We start from the raw sequence: 22,928 nt of genomic DNA on the forward strand, positions 1-22,928 counted from the left end.
CTGCCATTTTCCAAGCCAGACGCCTGACAGCTGGGCTATCAGGATCTTCTGCAACTCCTGCTAACCAGCCTAAGGGCTCTCATTTATCTCCCAGCATGCCACGAGACACACCGGATCCCATCATTCTTGCCACCAGAGCTATCAGGCTTTTAATATTCATCTCTATTCATTTTATTTTTAATGCACATAGGTATTTTGATCAGAGACAGGGTAGTTATTTTGCAGTAACTTAAAAGTAATATAATTATGTAAGTAATTATACCTGCATCAAGACCCCGTGCCTCAATGCTTACCACTGAGGTAATATGATGAAAGCCAGAGGGAAAAATCTCCAACAGGGGTGGTCAGACACTCCATAGGTGAGGGGTGGAGAAAAGTGAATTTTCTTTGCCTATGTACAAGAGAAAGAGACAACAGCTTCCTTCTCTCCCAGAAAGAGGGGGAAAGAACCTTTTATGCATGGAGACAGGATGGAAGGATCCTGGGTTCTCCCTCTAAACTTTTGGAATATAAATACATCTCTGAAGCAGCCCAGATCAACCCTGATGACTCAAGTTTTTATGACTTAGAGCTGACTCTGTCTTGGGCCTCATTTTCCCCTTGAAATCTAAACACACCTTCAGAGTTCGTAAAGCTCTCTAGCGTCCTCTTACTAGCAAGTTGTCAGTTAACCTCGCTGAGGATTCTAAGTTTTCAGTGTCATTTATCCAGAAAGCCCCAGCTCTTGAGAGTCAGAGAGCAAGCTTCTCTTGCTAACAGTTTGCTCCATTGGGCCATGCTGGGAGCAGGATGGATGCACAACTCCCGAGCCCCAGCTGTCTGTGCTGCTGCCATAGGCAACTGCATAAGAATTGGTTTGGCTCTCCTGCATCTGAGCTTTGGCACCATGCTTTGGGCTGCTAGGCTAAGGCGGGAGGTGGCAGCGAGAAAGGGAGGAGCTGGCTTTGGCAAGAGGGTTGGTGATTGAGTAGGAGCTGAGAAAACCTTTCACATGTGGGTAGTGGGAGTACTCGTGTGTGGGTAGTGGGAGTACTTGGTGTGCAGTGCTTGGGGGAGGAATATTTCATGAGTAAATGGAGAATGTTAGTCTTAGACTCCTAGAAAGGAAGAGGAGGGGCCTAGGGACGTAGCAAGCTAGGAAGCAAGTGTATTTAAGAGATGTGTTGGAACCCCTTTTCTGGCTGAAACCCAAGAGATGGAGGAAGAGAAAGCATGGGCATTTGTTCTGTGTGGGGTTGGGGGGCCCTGTCTGTGTGGAAGGCAAAGGAGAGGTCAGGTAACCTCTGCAGATGGACCCTAGAAGCTTCTGCCTGGACAGCCTCACCACACAATGTGCACAAGCCCATGTTCTTTCTCCCAGAATGTAATCTGAGAAAAACCATCTGGCTGCCTTGGGTCAAAGGTGCAGTAATTGTTGGTTTAGTGTGAAGTAGGTGGTCAGCTCCTAGAAGCAGTGACCAGATGACCCTCCCATGTAAAGATCAGAGTCACTGGTAGTGAGCAAGACCTTCAGCCTCTTTTAAGATTTCTCAGGGTGGTGAACTTTACATTTTCATTCCTAAGGCAATGACCTTGTAGAAATACACTGAAGTCCACGTGGAGGTGCAGTCACATTTGCCCAGATGTAAGATGAAGCCTTCTGTGCTGAAGAAAAGGAAACTCACAATCTTAAAACATTTATGCCTTTTAAAGTTTCTAACAGCTGAGAAGTGCTTCTTAGTAAAAATACATTTATGTGAATTGTATCCCTGGAGTGGCTTTTATCTTTTAAAAAGTTAGTATTTCAGGAGGCCAAAAGAGAGTCTGTAATGAACCTGAAGAGCATAGCAGACAGTCTCCGAGAAGTGAAAGAGACTGTTGATACAGAAACTCAGTGATGCTTTCCAGATTTGGTGGGAGAGCGGCCTGCTGGGAGGCCTGGGGAAACACCTGTGGACACTGATAAGCCTCCCTGGATTCTGGGCAGATCCTGTTCATTATTCTGAGTCACCCAACCCCCACCACTTTCAGTAGGAGAAGAGCAGGCAAGACTGCAATGTTTGTGATGTTTTTGGTAAAGTGTGTGTGTGGGGGGAGAGGGGGCGGTGGTAAAAGGCAGCACTGTGTGTGTTACAAAGTAGAACCCTCTCCCAGCTCCCTTCACACCACAGAACCCAGCCCTCTCTTGAGCAGGAGGCCTCTGCTGGGGTTAGTCCACCACCTTGCAGACCCAGGGCCTGTGTGGATCTATGACCAGAGACAGATTTCTTCAACAAAGACAGAGATCACTCACCCCTCAAGTCTAAGTGAGGTTATTCATTATTTTCCTCTTTAAATCCTGAGTTAATCTTACATTGATGTTAATGGTGATATTGACTTACTAGCCCTATTTCACAAGACTTCCTTTCAAAAGAGATTAAAAGGCACTCCGTTCTTAGGGCTGTAACTGTAGATACCCATATTTTGAGATCAAGGTGTATCAACTGTGACATTTCTTATCTTCCCCTCTGTGATTTCTCCATGTAATAAGGATAGCCTTTTTCATCTAAAGTAGAGAGCCCATTGTAATCTTTTTAAGTACAGTTGAAAATGAGTAAAACTCACTAAAGCTTCTGTGTCTCTTCTCTTGGCATGTTTGACTTGACATGATGGGGGGAAAGCAGCAGGAGCCCTGACACCTTTTCTGTAAATACCCACCAGTGTGGCCTTCTAGCTTCATAGCAGTTAAGGTGTTATGCTATGTTGGATGTAAAAACATCCAACTGGTATAAAACCCAGAAACTTACTCAAGCCCTCAACAAGACAAACTTGCCCACAGTAGAAAATACGAGGAGGTAAATGTCAGATGCCCTTGACTAAGTATTGGTTAGAGATGTGTTTTGTTGTAGATTATAGAAAATCTTTTAAGAATGGCATGAACAAATTAAGGAGTAGATTTGTCTCATCACAAGAAGTCTGGAGGAAGGTAGCCCCCTGGGCCAGCACAGTGGCTCAGCAAGGCTGTCAGACACCAGGGCTCACTCTTTCTGCTTTGTCTTCCTTAGCGGGTGAGGGTTTTTGACCCCATGCTTGTCACCTCACGGTCACAAGGTGGCTGCAATCTCTTCAGGATGCAGGCTGGAAAAAAGAGTCAAGAATGGAAAGGTAAAAGATGAAATAAAGACCTTTTCCTCTATGAGAGCTCTTCTCCTGGCACTGGTAGCTGGCTGCCTTTATCTTGTTGACCACCATGATGCCACATGCCCACTAGTTTTAAGTGAGCCTGGGAAACTGGGTATGTAATATGCTTCTCCTGCCTCCATAGTGGAGAAAGGTGATTCGGAATGTGGGTTGAATGAGCCAGCCTACAATGTCTACAAGGGTCACAAATAAAGTGTTAGTGAATAGAAGAAAGAAGGGCTAGCAGTAGACTTTACCTACATAACTTGTTTTCTCCTAGGTTGGGCTTCCCTGGTGGTTCAGACAGTAAAGCGTCTGCCTGCAATGCGGGAGACCCGGGTTTGACTCCTGGGTCAGGAAGATCCCCTGGAGAAGGAAATGGCAACCCACTCTAGTACTTTTGCCTGGAAAATCCCATGGATGGAGGAGCTTGGTAGGCTATATAGTCCATGGGGTCCCAAAGAGTTGACACGACTTAGTGACTTCACTTTCACTTTTCACTTTCAGGTAGGGAGAAGGTCATGGTCAAGACTGGTGTCTGATCAAATTGGCTCTGGAAGTTAGGAAAAGAAAAGTCAGGATTGGCTAAGTTTATCCATGTGTAGACCCCTTCAAAGTAATAATAATAACATGGAATAAGGGATGATCAATTTAAAATCCCTAATTTGCAAAGAGAAGTTAAAGAGTGCTAATATTGGTAGAACTCATGGGTGTCAAATCTTATCCCAGGTACTTTTGGATGTTTTTCCACAATAACATCTGAACCAAATACTGTTGGTTGAGCAGTAATGATTTCTTGAAGAGGACACTCAGAAAGTGGAAGTGGAGGATCTGAGCCCAGGTCTGGCTGACCAATTCCAGGACTCTCTTTCTTACCCCAAGCTGTCTTAGGTAACCCAAGGCGACACAGGGACAGGTCTGACTCATCTTCCTTATGATGGTCATGCCCAGGCTCCACAAACTTCCGAGAATGGCATTCAGGAGTAGAACCCAGGAATACTGAGTCCCAGTCCTACTAATTATAGCCCTCATGTTGGGTTATGATTGCCTCCAAGCACTGCTCTTCCACTAGAATGGGAGCCCTCTGAGGGTGAGGACTGTGTCGTGTTCACTGTCGTATCCCCATTAACTGGCATATGGTAGGTACTCAATAAATATTTGCTGGACAAGGAATGATTGAAGGACTGTGCTGTCATAACATCAGTGTGTTCAGTGTGCTGGACATCATGCCATGGTAGCTACTGGTTAGGTATTTCTTAAGTGGTCCATGTAGGAAGGAGACTATCTCCAACTGACGGAATTAGAGAACAGTTCATGGGAGAGTTAGTCAGTGTTTGAGCCAGTCTTTGTGGCAGAATTTTGAAGCACTGAGGTGTGGGGAAAGAGTGCTTTAGGTGGAGGAAATGGGAACAAAGTCATGGAGATGAGAAAATACAGACTATTCAGAGAGAGGCCAATTGGAATGGAGAGAAGTCACAGCTGAAGGGTAATAAGTACTGGAGTAAAAACTGTTGCCAAATGTGATTGGAAAACATTGAGTTAAACAAGCTAGGTTTTGTGTTACTCTTCTCAGAACCGTTAACAATGTCCCTGGGACTCTGGGGTTTCTCAAACATTGGCCTTTAGGACCCTTTTCCTGCAGAGCATTTCATGGAATGAATTTTCCATAGAACGCATTTTGGAAAATGCTGATCTAGTTCAGCTCCACACTTATAGACAAAGAAACTGAGGCCCAGAGAAGAGAGGTGGCTTATTCAGAGCCACATAGCAAACCTGGGTTAGAACCCACATCGGATGGCTTGCCTCCAGAGTAATGCTCATTTGTAACATGAAGACTATGTGCATATTAAAAGGCTGCTTCTTTGTTACAGGTAACTTTTATTTATCTGTTGTTCAAACAACAACCTTGGTGCTAAAATTTCCCCAAGTTTTGCACAGTGGTATTTTATATCCATCACCATGATGCCGAGCAAAGATGAGAATTGCTATCATTGCCTGTGCAGCTTCTAGACCCTTGGGAAGAAGGTTCATCTCAAATCAACCCCAGGTTTGCCTGGAGGGCAAAGAAAGGATGTTTTTCTGTGCACCCATTTTTAAGAAGATATAGGGACTGTGGAAGTTTACAACCTGGGCTCTACTCAGCTTGTTGTTGTCCCCAACCCTTATACCTGCTGTGGTGGGCAGAATGGGCCCCCCAAAGATGTCCACATCTGAATCCCTGGGACCTGTGAATATGTTGCCTAACATGGCATAAGGGACTTTGCAGATGTAATTAGGTTATGGACTTTAGGGAGATTATCCTCGATTATATGGGTAGGCCCAATCTAATCACATGAGCCCATAAAAGCAGAGAAATTTCTCTGGCTGGAAGCAGAAGCAAAGCAACAGAAGGGCACACGAGAGATAATGGAAGAGTAGAGAAGACCCCATGTGGTCTTTGAAGCTGAAGGGGGCAACATAACAAGAAGTCCAAGTGGCTTTAAATTGCTGAGAAGGGCTCCCATCCGACAGCCATTGAGGGAATGGGACCTCAGTCCTACAACCACAAGGAACTGAATTCTGCCAAAAACCTGGATGAGTGGGGAAGCAGATTCTCCCCTAGAGCCTCCAATCAGAGCCCAGGCCATGAGTCCTAGAGCAGAGGAACCGGTGTAGCCCACCAGACTTCAGACTTCCTTGTTTAGAAAACTAACTCATCTGGGTAGTCATTAACATATCCCAAGTGGAACCTGGGAAGGGAATAGAGGTTAGGGAATGGTACCACCATGCCTGAGGGCTTTGGGGCTGAGTGTGAATTGGTTTTAGCATTTTTTAAAAAAAGGTCAGCTGATTTCAGTCATTCATGTCCTTCCCTCCCAGCCAGGCATGCCTGTATATCTATAGAGGAAGGCTGCTGGAGGCTCAAAGGGCTCCCTGATAGGGCCAACTATGTGTCTTTGCAAGCACATCCATGTGCTGTGACAACCAGCTTCTGAAGTCTCCATCATAAATGGCCCAAGAGCTTTGCAACTCCACTACTGGTTAGTATCAGTGGACATGTCACTTGAAAAGAAAGTGCCTTCTCATTTACTAATCCTGACAGGTTGAAGTGCCATTAGTAAAGATAGCACTAAGGATTCCTGCTGGTAAACAGCCCAGCCTTCTTTTCAGGGAAGCCTGTAGCTTTTCAACAGAGGGCATTTCCCAGAAAGGGAGCCATTTGTCTGGGACTCCAGAATAAACATCACTGAGCTGGAGAAGGAATTTCAGCTTCCATGGTAGATAACTTGACTACTCTTAGCCAGTTTCTGAGTCATGGTTCTCTTTTGTTTCTAACTGTGGAGCAAAGTGTTTGCTTTCTTTCATTTTTGTAAAATAAAAGGGAGACATGGAGAGGGGCCTGGCTTTGCTGGCTTGAAACCTTTCTTCTTTTTGTTCCCATTTTGTTTGATTTTCTGAACCTATTTAAGTGTTTAACTCAGTAGATCTAATTACTGAAAGTCATGGAAATATTTACACAGCATCTAATCTCGGCTGATGCACTTTGTTACAGATTACTTTCATTTTTTTAAAGTTCAGAATTAATTTTATTAAAGAAATTTGGAAATTCTGTACTGGATAAAAGCATAGTTTAAAATCAAGGCGGCTTCTTGGATTACTTAGGACAAAACATCCTTTTTTGTGAAACTTGAGTGTATCTGCAGGCTGTTTTTTTCATGCTCTATTGTCATTTCTAATGCACGTAGAAGATATTTTTCCCACAGTGTCATTCAATACAAGCTCCCAAAAAGATGCTCTCCGATTTCATGTGTCCAGGTAATTAGCTGAGTTTGAACAGCTCAGTTAAACCGTTTGAAGGTCAATAATGCATGAATTTCTGGCAGACTGCCTAGTATGGAGTCCATAAACACACTTGTCTAGGGACTAAACATGTTTATAGTAGAGAAAACTTTGTGTTTTAAATATGAAATAATGTTAGCATTAGTTTTGCCTAGAGTTTAATTTTGTGGCCAATTCATGTTTTAGTGTTACCCAGAAAAGTTCTAATGGGAAATGCTTTCCAAATTTCCAAAGACATATTTCCTCTCTTTTGCATATTTGGTAGCAATATCTTCTTATGCCCAATGTCAGAGCATAGATTCCACGAGGAGGCCCTCTTGGAATTTGTTTAGGTGCCTTAATTAAAAGCACAAGATAAATATAAATACTGTATAGTAATTTTCTTCCCCTAAAGGGAACATTTTTACGGAAAACTAATTTTTTTCCCTGAAATCTAACTAGAGTATTCAGATATCAAAATAAACACATTCAATTTTGATAAAGATGCTTTTATTTCCAGTGGACAAAGCAAATTCAAGTTTGGGATAGGCAGTTTGTAACTTGATTTTGGTTCTGCCTGTCTCACTTGGAGAGTACAAAGTTTAGGCTTGTTTTAATTTTACTAAAACTTCCAGCTGATTGTCTATACTGGCAGATTTGGGAGTCCTGTGTTCCTGGGTTGACCGTTTCTTCAGTACCACAGCTCCGTGGAGGTGGCAGGCTGGGGAGGTTAGCTTGGTCTACTCCAGCTGCCTTCTGTGGGTCTGATGAAAGGCAATCTTGCTGTGTCCATATTTGTCATGAATGTGCCTCTTGCTGTTTTTCACGGGAGCATGAATATTCATGCCTTATGAATTGTTCAGGAAGTAGTTCTCTCAGCCACTTTTCTTTACTGTTAGAAAACAGCCAGAAGAGGGTTTTCTTCAGAGGACTGAGGCGGAGGCGACTGAGGCATAGGGAGGAGGCCTTTATGTCCCAACATAAAGAAACCACCTCCTTTGTCCTCAGGATTTTGATGAGGTCTTTGATTGCAGCAGATTATTGTTAAGTGATTATCACCAACTCCAGGAACAAGCCACATTTCCAGGGTTCTGCTCTATTGGCCAGAGGCTTCCTTAGACCACTATCATTAGGCACCACGGAGCAGGAATTGGTTGAGTCTATATGAATTCATGTCCATTACACAGGAAGCTGCTTCTAGTCACAGTTTTAGGACTGCAAGCCCCAGAGAGCCTGGCTCTGGACTTTACTGGATGTCTATCTGCTTTTGATAGTTTAGGGCTTCAATTTTCATTTTATCTACATGCTACATACATTTAGTTTGCCTTGCATTGTTTCTTTGTTCCCTAAGAAAGTGGACTTCGAAAGAATAATCTTTTTAAAACTCATATAATTTGCCTCATTGTTACAACTTGGAATTTTTTTTTTTTAATTTATATACAAACTAAATCCTTTGAGGATACAGCAGGGTAAAAAGAAAAATGTCCTGTGCAGAAAAGGTGGCCTTAAATGTAGCAGGCACTAATCTGTACGGTTCTACTTTTTTGGTAGTTTTTGTGAAATCAGCCTCTGGCATAAATACTTCTCCCCTTTCCGTGGCACCCGAGAGTACAAGACTGTGTAAACAGAGAGAACATTGTTGTGAACTATTTACTGTGGCCCACAAGCTCTCCTAGCCTTCTGATCCCTGCTCCAGCTCAAGGGTCAGAGGTCCATAGCAGGCCTGGACTAAAGGTGCTCTTCAATTACTCCAGGATTACTTTGAGGATAAAGACAAAGGGCTGGCCTTCTTTTACTGTGAAATCTAATTACATCTAAAAGAGGAATCCTCTGCACAGAATGTTAAGTTTTGGCGGAAAACTCTAAGGGTCATTGCATTCCAGAAATCCAAGTGCCAAAGTAACTGAAACAAACTATGGCTGCAGCTGGAAAATGATTCCTATGTCTATCAGAAATGTTCCCATGTCAGGGTTCACCCTGCTTTCCTACACAAAAAACTCTTGATGATTTCTGCACCTGAAGACGTATCTTAGCAACAGCTGTGAAAGGAATGTGCTGAGAAACTTTCTCTAGGGTTTGTCTAGAGGGAGCTCCAAAGCAGAGGATACATGCGATTCAACATGTTTTCTAAAAGACAGTTGACATATAACTGTAGTAATTAAAAAAAAAAAAGGCATTTGTCTTTCTAGTGGATAGTGGATTTGTTTACTCTTTTGAAATATACATCCCACACTACGGTAGGAATTACGAATAAAATTTCCAAAAGCATCTTTGGATTTGGCAAGCAATGTTGAGATTAAGAAAAAATTGCTTGGGATTTTTAAAATGTCTGAGAAACATCCCATGTATGTCTGCCCCCAGGCCCATAAAAAAATCCATTTTGACTATTCATTTTCCTGTGAAAAGAGGAAACACACTTAAGGGTTGAACTAGAAAATGGGCTGCTTCGGGTCTAACCCCTTTCCTGGACCCTAGTACAGCTTCCTGTTTCGTGTGTACAGAAATGGGCAGTCACTGGCAGGGGGCACAGCAGGGGCATCAAACATAAATTGACTTTCTAGCCACTCATCTCTAGCCTTCCCTTCCCTCCCACTCCCCCCTGTCTCAAAGTTCAGAGTGACTGGATTTAGGCCAGGGGTGAGATGAGGTTTGAGTGTGTATTGTGTGGTTGAGCAAATCCTTTTTAGGTTTTGCCCTCTACTTCTCCAACATTCTAGCCCATATATTTCTAGCAGAGAAGAACTTGTCCTTCCTTTTTGGATTAAGGACTTCTAAGTCCACATGAAATGGGCCAGGTAATCAATTTAAGATCACATACAAGAAAAAAAGTCACCAAGAGTGACTTGGAAGGTGGGGAAGAGAGTTATATAAGTTTGTTTTAAATTAAACACATAAAGTTATGTTTAAGAAGCATAAAAATATGTGAAATTGTACTTTAATTCAATATTTTGTCCAGTTGAGGGAGATGAAAGAAAAGAAAGTAAGTCTCATATGTGGAAAGTAAAAAAAAAAGCAAAGAGGGAATGAAGATAGGGAGAAAGGCTTATTACTCTTAGCTCAGAGGTAGGGTTTCTAGGAGAATGTTGAGTTTTAGGTCAGTTAGACTTCCGCTTGGACAGTCAGTTTCATAGTATCATCTCATCATCTCTTACCACCACCCTTTGAAATGCTAACTGATTAGCCATTTATCTTAGCTTCTCAGAACGCTATAGGTATTTTAGCATCGCCCAATGGAACACCTAGCAGGCCAAGAGGAGATCCTTCCCTCTGCTGCTAAAGCAGACAGCAATTCTGCTCTGTGTTGTGACCTTCCAAGGTTAAAGATGCCCCAGCCTGTGAAATAGAGAAGCTTAGGTAAACAAGGAAACAGATCAATGTAAAAAGCCAACAGCAAATGGCTTTTTAGTTTCCTGATGGAAGAGGTCCTTTATTTTCATGTAGATACACTAAGTATTATGAACCACTTATCAACTTTGGCTACAACCCTTTGCTCCTGGCCAGTCCTCGTCACTTTATTTCCTCCTCAAGAAACAGTGCAATATATTGGCTTCCTCACTGATACTAGGAGAGTCAAATGCAGGGTTATAGCTAGGTTTTCTAAATTCTTTGGCTTCTCTTTGGCTAGAGTGGACTCCCATGCTGCCCCGGGGCCATATTTATTTGTTGACCGGTTAACTACTCTAACACCCTAACCCTCTACCACTCTAAAGAGCGGTCTTCAGAACTGCAACATGAAACATCACCTGGGAGGCTGTTAGAAATGCAGACTCATAGGCTTAGTTTCAGATCGTCTGAATCCCACAGAATCTGTACCCTAGCACAATCGCCCAGTGATTCTCACATGCACATTCAAGTTTTAGAAACTAGTAGCCTCCCTGACTCCTACCCTTTTTGATTTCAGATTGCTTTATCTTCCAGAAACCACACTTAGGAGACTCAGAGCTCCTTCATAATCTTTGTGTTCATTTTAAAATTGCCTAATGTACCCTGAGAATAACTCCCCAAACTCCCTCCTTCCTACTCTTCGCCTCCTCAGTCCCATTTTCTCTCCTCCCATCTCTGTTTTCTTTCTCCCTTTCTCCCTTTCCAGAGATCAGATGACTTTGCTGTACTAATATTTTTTTCCCTTTTCATGCCTCAGAGTATTTCTGGTCATGTGCCATCTTATATTTTCTCAAGTTTCAGATGAAGTACAATCTTTCTCATTTCTAAGATAGTTCTTCTTTTACCTGTGCCTTTTAGGCACTTTCCTTTTCCCCTCCTTTGGGATCTTGTTGTCTTCTCTTCTCTCTCATGGAATAATTTTCATCATTGCCACTAAGTCCTTCTTTTTGGCATCCAAATGTGCAAAGATCTTCTTTTAAGAAAATCACAACCTACACAGTCACATTCATTTGATCCTAATTTTTCCTGGTTCGTGTTCTATTTCTACTCTTTCACAATCAGATTTTCCCAACAAATGGTCTAAAACAGTGGTTTACAACTGAGATACTTTTGACCCCCAACCCCTTCCTTTCAGGGACATTTGGCAGTATCTGGAGACATTTTTGGATGCTGCAACTGTGGGAGATGCTCTTGGCATTGAAAGGCCAAGGATGCTAATAAACAACCTACCATGATCAAGAGAGCTCTCCACAACAAATAATTCTCTGTCCATGGTGACCAACCATCTCCGTTTGCTTTCAACTTTCTGGTTATAGCCCTGAAAGTCTCGAGTCCCAGGAAACCCCTCAGTCCTTGTCACCCTTGTCATCTGGCCCCATTTGACATCTGTCATCATTTGTCAAAAGTGCCAAAGAGGAGAAACCCTGCTTCAGAAGGAAGACTCATTAACTTCACTTTTCCCTCACCAACTCCCTTCCTTCAATCTGACGGTTTTTGTTTGTTTTGGCTGTGTATTACATGGCTTGTGCTTTCAGATTCTTAGTTTGCTGATCCACACCCTCGGCAGTGAATCCTAGTTACTGGACCACCAGGGAATAAATATCGCAATCTGACTTTTTTTTTTTTTTTTTAATGTGGCAATGGCTGCAGTGGAAGGTTAAGGAAGTTTTAACCACTGGATACCACTAGAGAAGTCCTCATACTAATTATTTCAATTAGGAAATGGTAGAATGACCAAAATATTGGACTGGGAGTCAGAAGACTGATTTCTGTCCCTTGTATTTAGAAAAGGCAGAGGAATCAGAGGTCAAATTGCCAACATTCGTTGGATCACAGAAAAAGCAAGGGAATTCCAGAAAAACATCTACTTCTGCTTCATTGACTATGCTAAAGCCTGTGACTGGGGGCATCACAACAAACTGTGAAAAATTCTTAAGAGATGGGAACACCAGACCATCTTACCTGCCTCCCAAGAAACCTATATGCAGGTCAAGAAGCAACAGTTAGAACCAGACGAACAACAGACTGGTTCGAAATTGGGAATTGAGTATATCAAGGCTGTATATTGTCACCCTGCTTATTTAACCTTTATGTAGAATATATCATGCAAAATTCTGGGCTGGATGAATCACAAGCTGGGATCAAGATTGCTAGGAGAAATATAAACAACCACAGATATGCAGATGATACCACCCTAATGGCAGAAAGTGAAGAGGAACTAAAGAGCCTCTTGATGAAGGTAAAAGAGAAGAGTGAAAAAGCTGGCTTAAAACTCAACATTCAAAAAACTAAGATCATGGCATCTGGTCCCATCACTTCATGGCAAATAGATGGGGAAACAATGGAAACAGTGAGAGACTGTTTTCTTGGGCTCCAAAATCACTGCAGATGGTGACTGCAGCCAGGAAATTAAAAGATGCTTGCTCCTTGGAAAGAAAGCTATGACAAACCTAGACAGTGCATTAAACAGAGACATCACTTTGCTGACAAAGGTCCATCTAGTCAAAAGCTATGATTTTTCCAGAAGTCATTTACGGGTATGAGAATGGACCATAAAGAAGGCTGAGTGAGCACTGAAGAATTGATGCTTTCAAATTGTGGTACTAGAGAAGACACTTGAGTGTCCTTTGGACAGCAAGGAGATCAAACGAGTCAACCCTAAAGGAAATCAACCCTGAATATTCATTGGAAGGACTGATGCTGAAGCTGAAGCTCCAATACTTTGGACACTTGATGTGAAGAGCTGCCTCATTGGAAAAACCCTGATTGCTGGGAAAGATTGAGTGCACAAGGAGAAGGAGGCAACAGAGGATGAGATGGTTGGATGTCATGTCCACCTACTCAATGGACATGAGTTTGAGTAAACTCTGGTAGATAGTGAAGGACAGGGAAGCCTGGTGTGTGTGCTGCAGTTCACGGGGTCCCAAAGAGTCAGACACAACTTGGTGACTGAACAACTACTACGGGCACAATTACTGAGCTTTTTATGGCTGTATATATTATAAATAAAGAAATACTTCCATCTGTGCTTATCTCTGGTAGCTAATATGAAAAGATGCTTTGAAAGATGTGAACTGCCATATAAGCATTGTCTGACCTGAACTCCAGTAGCGCTTTGAGCTTTCTTATGGAAACTTACTATCTCTTGCTTATAAAGTAGTGACAAATATCACAGACTTCTTAAAAGTAGAGATCATAAAGTAAGCTTTTTTTTTTTCTGTGGTTTTTATCATTGTGTGTATAATGTTAATAGACTGAGTAAAGACTGATGAAAGAATAGCAGTTCCATCTGATATTCAGTCTTTATTCTTGATTAACTAATTTAAAATATTTTCTATGCTGTAGCAAATTTATCACTTTTTTCCCCCTCAAATCTCCAATTTAGGTGATGTCTTTCCAGTGCAAATGAATCCAATAGCTCAATCTCAGTTTATACCTTTGGCTGAAGTTCTCTGCTGTGCTATATCTGATATGAATGCTGATCAGATTGTAGTAACACAAGAATCACTGTTGGAACATTTGATGAAACGTTACCCAGGTAGAGTAACAAGTTTTTCTCTATTAATTTATTGCCTGTGTTTGTTTTCTATTTATAAATCTTAAACACATAAACTGGGCAATATACAATTTTTTTCTTTAAAGGGTTTTTTAAAAATTAATTTTTGGCTGTGCTGAGTCTTTGTTGCTATGCTTGGGCGTTCTCTAGTTGCAGAAAGCAGAGGCTTCTACTGTTCACTGTGGTGTGTGGGCTTCTAATTTTGATGGCTTCTCTTGTTTCAGAGCACGGGTTCCACGTGCTCCGGCTTCAGTAGCTGCAGCACATGGGCTCAAGTAGTTGCCACTCATGGACTTAGTTGCTCCAAGGCACGTGGAATCTTCCTGGACCAGGGATTAAACCTGTGTCCCCATCATTGGAAGATGGATTCTTATCCACTGTACCAGCAGGGAATTCCCTTTTTTTTTTCTATCATAGAAACTTATATTAGAGCCCTGTCCGAAAAAGGTCTGCATCAGCAAATTTATGAATATTTCTTTTATCTTCCAGATGAACTTTTTAAAAAATAATGTTTACGGTAGTAATTTAATTAAGTCAAACTCTGTAGAAAGGAGGGCAAAGCAAAAGATGATTAATCTTCTCCCCATGCCTCCTATTTTTTTTTCTGACTGTACTCTGAAGTATGTGGGACCTTAGTTCCTCAAGCAGGGATCGAACCTATGCCCCTTGCAGTGGAATTGTAGTCTTAAACACTGTATCTACCACAGAGGTCCCTGCCTGTTCTTAAATTGCCACTTCCCAGTGGTGACAACTTCTGTCATTTATAGTTTCTCATGGACTCTTCATATATTGTATTTGAATATATGTATCCTTTTAAAGCAACAAATTGGATCATGCTATACTTTCTTTCTGGGCTTCCCAGGTAGCACAGTGGTAAAGAATCTGCGGGCCAACCCAGGAGATGCAAGATGCGGAATTCAGTCCCTGAGGTCGGGAAGATCCCCTGGAGTAGGAAATGGCAACCCACTCCAATATTCTTGCCTGGAAAATTCCATGGACAGAGGAGCCTGGCGGGCTACAGCCCATGGGTTTACCAAGAACTGGACACCACTGAGCAACTGAGCACACACATATACATATTCTTTGTACACCTTTTCTTTTTAAAGTTAAAGGCAGATTTTTGATGTCTTTCTGTTGAAGCATATATCAATCTCATTCTTTTCATAGCTGCATGATATCCCAAATGCAGTTACCCAAGAGTATTTTTCATTTTCCCATTATAAAATGTGCATATTAGTCCAGAAAATATAGAAAGGTAATCACTTATAGTACCACTGCTCACACAAAGGGCTTCCCAGGCGGTGCTAGGAGTGAAGAATTCTCCCGCCAGTACAGGAGACATAAGAGCGGCGGGTTCGATCCCTGGGTTGGGAAGATCACCCGGGGAAAGAGGGCACGGGAGTCCATTCCAGTATTCTTGCCTGGATAATCCCATACACAGAGGAGTCTGCCAGGCCATAGTCCATAGGGTCATAAGGAGTCAGACACGACTGAAGGGACTGAGCACGCACTCGAAGGAAACCAATATTAACAGACTGATGTATTTTCTTCCAGTGTTATACTTTTAAACATTGTTTTCACAATCTAAATATAATTTTGAACCCTGCTATCTGGAAAGGGAATTTCTTTAAAATTGTTACCTTCCTGTTTTGAAAAACTACCATAATCTAGATGGTAGGTGGTTTGCCCTTACCCAAGCACAGACTGATTTTCATTTTTCCTTTGGATTCTTACTACGATTTAAGCTATGAGACTGGTTTTCAAAAACTATGTTTGCTCTCAAGAAGCCTTTCCTTAATCAAAATTTAAATTTGTAATGAGATCATTTAACTTGGGGTTTGTGTTTGAGGGAACTCATTTTTTCCCCTCTACTTAACTGGTAACCTACCCATGTATCTTTGTGTAGACCAAATTATATTCCTATTATTCAACTGAACTATCATTATTTTTAATGCTTTTTTGACATTTTAATTACATATAGTAATTGGTTCACTCATGAAAAACATTTCTTATTCAGAATCTATCAGGGTAAAATTCTTGTTTGTTTTAGGCATTGCAATTCCATCTCGAGATATTCTTTATACCACTCTGGGAACTCTCATTAAAGAAAGGAAGATTTATCATACTGGAGAAGGATACTTCATCGTTACTCCTCAGACTTACTTCATCACAAATACAACCCCCCAAGAAAATAAGAGAGTTCTGTCAGATGAAAATTCCCAGATGCCAACTTCCATTACATATCTGGTGAACGTGGAGAGCTGTGCCGAGTTAGCCAAAGAAAATGCGGCCTTCATTTCCCATTGTCATTCTTGCGGGTGTTTCCATGATGTGTGCACTCAGGATGTACAAGAACCACCAGCTGCTGTAGAAGTGACTAACAAAGGGCAGAAAGGTCTTGTGGAATCCAAATCTTTAGTACACAATCAAGCAGTTTCAGTGTCTGAGGAGAATCACGTCTGTGAGAGTATCAAACCTTTACCACACACAAAAGACAGAGAAAAAGTCAAGAAGTTTGGCTTTAACCTCTTCTGGCGCAATATATCCAGAAAGGAGAAGTCCAGAATAGAGCACAGCAGTTTCTCTGCCCAGTTCCCACCAGAAGAATGGCCCGTCCGAGATGAAGATAACATGGACAATATCCCTCGAGACATTGAACATGAGATAATCAAACGAATTAATCCCATTCTGACTGTTGACAACTTAATCAAACATGCTGTCCTAATGCAAAAGTATGAAGAACAGAAAAAATATAATAGCCAGGGTACATCCACTGATATGCTGACACTCAGACATAAGTATTTTTCAAAAGTGGGAGTTAAGAAAAGACAGGGCTGGTCTGTAAAGCCTCGAAGGCAGGGCCATTCGCATAGGGACAGACACAAAGCCAGGAGTCAGGGAAGTGGGCCTCAGCCGGGAAATGTTAGACTGGAGAAACACCCCAAGCTCCCTGCTACACAGCCTACCTCCAGTATTAAAAGCCCAAATGAAGCAGTACTTCAGAAACCACTTGGTGAGAATCCATCAGCACTAGGTCCCCATTTGATTTACAAAAAGCGAATCAGTAATCCTTTCCAGGATTTGGCTCCCCGAGGGAGCCCAATAACCAAAGGGCACAAAATCCAGAAGACCAGTGATTTGGAACCCAATCAGACTGGACCAAAGGGAAAGCCTTTTGAAAGGTCAAGGTCTTTGGTTTCCTCAAGAATCTTTGAGAGTGAAGCCAAAGAGCTGTGTGGCAAACAATGTAATGATATACTGAGAGAAGAATCCACTTATGTGAATCACTCTACTGTCAAATCTATCAGCGATGATTTTAGAGACCACCTCTTAAATTACTCTCAATGTAATGTTTTGCAGAATGGTAGTAAATGCTGTTCCTTCAGGGAAAGCATATTGAGATGCGATGTGTATGGTGGAGAAAATGAGGCAATCCCTGAAGTCTCAAGGAGGAGTTATTCTCATCTTGACACATTAGAAGAGACAGAAGAGGCACAGCATGTCCTGCCATCTGGAGGGTCTTCTTTAAACCAAGCATCCCCTGCTTGTAGATTAGTTGACAGTACAGTACACCAGTTCCAAAATCTTGGTCTTTTGGATTACCCACTTGGAGCAAAACATTTGAGACAAATTGAGAGACAAGACCGAGACTCTAAAGAAACTCTGATGGGAAAGGCGCATGTCCAAGAAGCACAGACTGTGTGTCTAGAAAATGAAGGGCTTTCTGATGATGACCAGGCCTTGTATCAGAATGAAGTGGAAGATGAAGATGGGGCCTGCAGTTCACTCTATCTGGATGAGGATGACTTTTCTGAGAATGATGACTTAATTCAAATGCTGCCTGACAACATTCAGTTTTCCTTTCCAGAGGGAAACAAGTGGAATCATTTAGGAAAACAGACGGTGACAGAAAGGTCTCTGACTGAATACGACAGCAACATACAGAGGTTTGAGCCTCAGGTGCTTAAAGGAAATGAACATTACAAGCTCACTAACCCTGGTGAAAGCCAAAAACCCAACCTTTCTGCTGAAAACTGTATCCTCAATTTAGGAATCCAGTGTGGTTTTAACTATGAGGAGGAACCCAGTGTCACTGAATGTGTACAGGCCTCAGCAGCTGATGATGGAAGTATATTTGATTACTACAGCACAGGGAAAGCCACTGCTGAGGCCGAAGCCCTACAAGGCTCTGTTGGTGATACAGGAAAGAAACCAGGTAGCTGGAGTCAGAGTGCTCAGAGTCAGGAAATGAGAAAACAGTTCACACACAAGTTGGAGCTCTTCAGCACTTCACATATGTCAGCGTTGGCTCAGGATGTCCAACCTGAACGCAGTCACTTGGAAGGAGCAGAAAACCAGAGTCTGACAGGAGACAGTGGAATAGATTCTCCACGGTAAGTGCACGCATAAGTGACCAGCCACTAGGCCACGGGAATTGTTAAAATCAAGGGCATATTGAGTTATCTAGTGGGAGACTCCTGCATAAACTTTTTATAATAATGCAGTTCTGCCAGCCTTTACTGAGTCAATTATATGAAGTTATAATGAAACTCTTACACAATAGGATACAGTTCATTTTTAATGTGAACCAAGATTTGACTGCTCCACTGTTCCACTACTAAAATCTTGAGTTATTTCTAAAGATAGGAAGGAACTACCATAAACCAAGCACTTCCTGAAGTGAAGGTTGGATATTTTCACTTAACATTCCTGGTTCTGTACAATATGAGACAAAGATGTAGCTATTTTACACTAATCTTTTCCACACCAATTTGTTTAAATAACATTGCTCAGAGTAGAAACAAAAGTAATTTGGTCATAACAGAATAGTTGAGAAATACTGAAAAGTATTTTTTCTCTTTCTTTGTGGCCTTGTCATAGAGAATGTGGGATCTTAGCTCTCTGACCAGGAATTGAACCGGCATTGAACAAGAATAGACCTCCAGGGAAGTCCCTGAAATTATTTTAAAAAGACACCTATAATCACTCTGACATCTAGATATTTTAAAAATCCTCTTTACATTTGGTGTATTTATAATACTTTTGGCTGAACATATTGATCTGTATGTTTTGTCTATTGAACTCATACTATAGTTACTATTTTGCATGTTGCTTTTTCAATAGAATATAATGAACATTTCCATGTTATTAGTTTTCTAAAAAGTCATCTTAAAATTTGGTGTGTATGTATATATATATATATATACATTAGTTTTATTATTAAACAAAATAGTGTACCTCCTTTTGAAACAGTAAAGTAATACAGAAAAGTATTAAGTAAAAAGTAAAACTAGAAGTCTCCATTTCCCAGCCTTTTCCATTCCTATTCCAAGGAAAAGTAAAACTAGAAGTCTCCATTTCCCAGCCTTTTCCATTCCTATTCCAAGGAAAAGTAAAACTAGAAGTCTCCATTTCCCAGCCTTTTCCATTCCTATTCCAAGGAGGTAAAAGTAAAACTAGAAGTCTCCATTTCCCAGCCTTTTCCATTCCTATTCCAAGGAGGTGACACAAATATTCTTAGCAGTTTGGCATATATCTTTCAGACTTTTTCCCATGCATTTATAATTATTTTCTAACAACAGATTGTACAGAGCTGTGGCTTTCTTTTTTCACCTAACTTATCATGGATATTTTGCAATCAATACATATATATTCAGCTCATTTAAAAAAATGGTTACTTAGCATTATATTATGTGGATTCTTGTTATTTATATAACCATTATTTTCCTCCCTTTGACATTTCAATTATTCCAAATTTTTTGCTTTAATAACTCAATCTGTAGTAAATTGTTGTCATATAAATGTTTGCAGACATTTTTGATTATAACTTTGGCTAAATTCCTGGGAGTCTGCATTTTTTAAACATATCTACTTTATTGGGGAACAAGATCCAAGATCTTTCTGCTTGAAATAGTAGTTATATTGTCATTAAAGTATCAAAACATGCTGTCTTGGAGGTGTGAACCAGGAACCCATGGGGTCCCCTTTTTTCTCTCTCTGGCAAAAGCAAAAAGAAAACCAAAACAAACCCAAAACAGAGAGGAGAAATTGACATGCAATTGAGAATTTTTTTGCACAGGTTATTAGTCCCCCTTCCAGGGATCTAACCCGTACCTCCTGCTGCAGAAGTGTGGAGTCTCAACTACTGGACCGCCAAGGAAGTCTCTGAGAAACTGAATTTTTTAAAATTGCTTATAATGTGGTTTTCTGGAGAGACTTATTATAACTATAATCATTAAAGACACTTATAGAAAAAGAGAGGGGAAATAACATTTGGACATCAATTATGTGCTATAATTGTTATGAAGATTAGGGAGACAAAGATGAACAAGATGTTGTTGCTGCCTATAGGAAGCTTACAACTTAGTCGAAAAGACCAACAAATGAACAAACACCAGAGTGCAAACTCTTCATAACTGTCAGAGAGATGTAGAATTAAGAGTGATGTGTGGGAAGACACATTTGAGACATCTCAATGTAATAGACAAGAGAGGGAGAGGAGGCAAAGTGGGAGAAGGGACTGTCAAAAGCAAAATGCCAACCAATAATGTGAGTTGGCTGAAGCAAGGCAGGTATTTTGAATAAGGGACTAACATAGCATACAGCTCTTAGGAAAGAATCATTGTCAATATGAAAAATATTATAGTTGGCTTTTCTCTACCATATGACTTTTCAAAAAAGAAACAAATTACACAAGAAGATATTGGTCACTGCAGTTGTATAGAAGAGTTTTTCAGGGAACTTACAATTTCTGACTAGAATATACTTGATACTAGGTCTAAGAACAGATATTTAGAAAATGTGAACTTCTTAGAAAGCAGCTGTCAAATAATTGAATTGCTTTTGGAAACCCTTTAAAATGTAAAAGAGCACTTTAGAGTTTTCAAAGTTAACTTACTTGATAAGTTAGTTCCTGTTAGTAAATGTACTGCTTCAAAGGGTAACAAATGAAGATATAATGCCTTGGTTAGAAATACTTTTAAAGGCAATAATTCTGTTATTTTTAATATCTTTAGGACACAGAGTCTGGCATCTAATAATTCAGTCATTTTGGATGGACTAAAAAGAAGACAAAATTTACTGCAGAACTTTGAAGGCACAAAGAGCAGTCAAACACTTACATCCAGCTCCTTACTACAGCTAACTCCAGTGATAAATGTTTAATTCTTATTTTTTTGGAAACTCTTGTAAAAATGTATAGCATTAATAGAGTGTTTTAATCAACTGAGTTTATAAGAATTCTCTAAAGCCAAACATATATGTTATTAATCTCATTGCATATTTTGTTGTAGTTAACTGGCTTTTTTCCTTTTTTGACAATGATTTTTTTGAAGCTTATTATAAATGTATTGGGGGTTATATAGTTTACAATAAAAAACATGGAATAATTGCTCTCCTAATTAAATGTAATTAAGTTGACTATCAGACAGACATTTATTAGTTTTTCAAATACGTAAGATGCTAATTTACTACCCAGTAGTGAATTTCTGTGCTCACATCAATGCTGAGTATTATGGTAAGCAGATCTCACCAGATTTCAACACATAACTCTAGAAAATAGTATTTTAGGTGCATAGATACTTTGTTTGCAACTAAAGTCTTTTATCATCAGAAAGAATTTGTATAGATGTACTGGGTACTGGTACTTTACAACAAGAATTCCTTCTATCCAATCATTGCTGCCTAGGATATTTTTTGTGACCAGCTTTAACATGAGGAAATGGCTCTACACTGTAATTGAATGACAATATCCAGAATACTTGTGGCAGTAGGCATATGGCTCAACTGTTTCTCTGGCTTCTCCCCATGTTTGAGGCTCTCCATAAAATGGCTTTGAGGAGTCAGGATGTTCTCAGTGGTGGAGACAGAAGGGAAGCAGGATGGCTTGTGAGTAAAAGGGAGATTCTGAATTAAGAGATTTAGAGAAAAGATAGAAGATAGCTGATAGATAATTTTCTACATTTGATCCTTTTTGTTCATCATAAGACCTACATAGCCTCGCCAGAATCTTTTCTGTCAAGTCTTTTCAGACCAAGTAGTAGAATGGTCAGTTCTTTTGGGTTTAGGAAACACATGGGGCAGTCAAGACTGGTTTCAGCATGTTGGGTAGATAATAATGCTGACTTACAGTTGAGGGGATGCTTCTTCTAAGAGGTTTCTAAGGATTATCGGGGATGATTGAATAGAGAATACTTTCCAGCTCTCACCAACCAGGTAACAGTGAAGGCCAGAATGATGAAGCTCAGCACGGTGGGGAGCTGCCTCCAGGCCCTGTCAGAGGGCAGAGGGCCTGAGGTCAGATGCGCCCCTGTTCCACTGTGGTTGGACTACTCACTCCTGACAGTTGGTTTTCATGGCTCTGACCAATCTACCATGGCATTCCAAGATTAACTGTGGTCACTGGGATATTCAAAAAACCCGGGGTAAAGTACCAAGGGTTATCTGGATAGAAAAGCCCTGTGGGGGAGGCAAAGCTTTAGGGGGTCTTACAGCTTGGAGTCAGCACCAGTGAATGGAAGTTAAGAGAGAAAAAAAAATTCAGCTCAGTATGAAGAACTTATTAGATAAAACTATCTGAAGATTAAGTAGGCAACTCTGTAAACAAATGAACTTCCCACCATTTAGGACATTCAAGCAGAGGCTGTTGTAGAGGTATTTTCAGTACTTTTCTTAAAAGTATGACAGAACTAGACGATTTTGAAGATTCTTTCCAACAGTAGAGTGAAGGTTATATAAAAATATATCCAATTTTTTAAAAAGGGGGAAGAAAAGATTCACTGAGGATCTTGTGAAATACTGAACTCACTCAAAATTCCCAAGTACTGCTTCCAGGTCTCTATGTCTGCACTTTCCCTACCAATCCTTGGTCAAAGGAGTACCGACTACTCTTCTTTGATCTTGGACCTGGACAATTTTCTTAATACAGTGGGGAATCCAGAGTCTTTCGTGACTCTGGCCGCATCTAGGGACCAATGAAATCTATCTAGTTTTGTCAGATACATTTGATACTCTGTAAATGTATTAAATGAAGCCCATTATGAAACCAGTAAAC

The 22,928-nt window shown here is 40.8% G+C and overlaps 1 protein-coding gene across 1 annotated transcript in view; it reads left to right on the forward strand.

Moving 5' to 3' along the window:
* The window catches only part of STOX1 (storkhead box 1), a 59,736-nt gene extending 38,696 nt beyond the window's left edge, over positions 1-21,040 (forward strand). The window contains exons 2-4 of the mRNA NM_001192127.1: positions 13,706-13,858; positions 15,927-18,270; positions 20,893-21,040. Of these exons, the coding sequence (NP_001179056.1) occupies positions 13,706-13,858; positions 15,927-18,270; positions 20,893-21,040 (2,645 nt within the window). The remainder of the gene's footprint in view (positions 1-13,705; positions 13,859-15,926; positions 18,271-20,892) is intronic.
* Positions 21,041-22,928: the final 1,888 nt, after the last annotated feature.

Source organism: Bos taurus, chromosome 28 (genome assembly GCF_002263795.3).
Source record: "Bos taurus isolate L1 Dominette 01449 registration number 42190680 breed Hereford chromosome 28, ARS-UCD2.0, whole genome shotgun sequence".
Lineage (NCBI taxonomy): Eukaryota > Metazoa > Chordata > Mammalia > Artiodactyla > Bovidae > Bos > Bos taurus.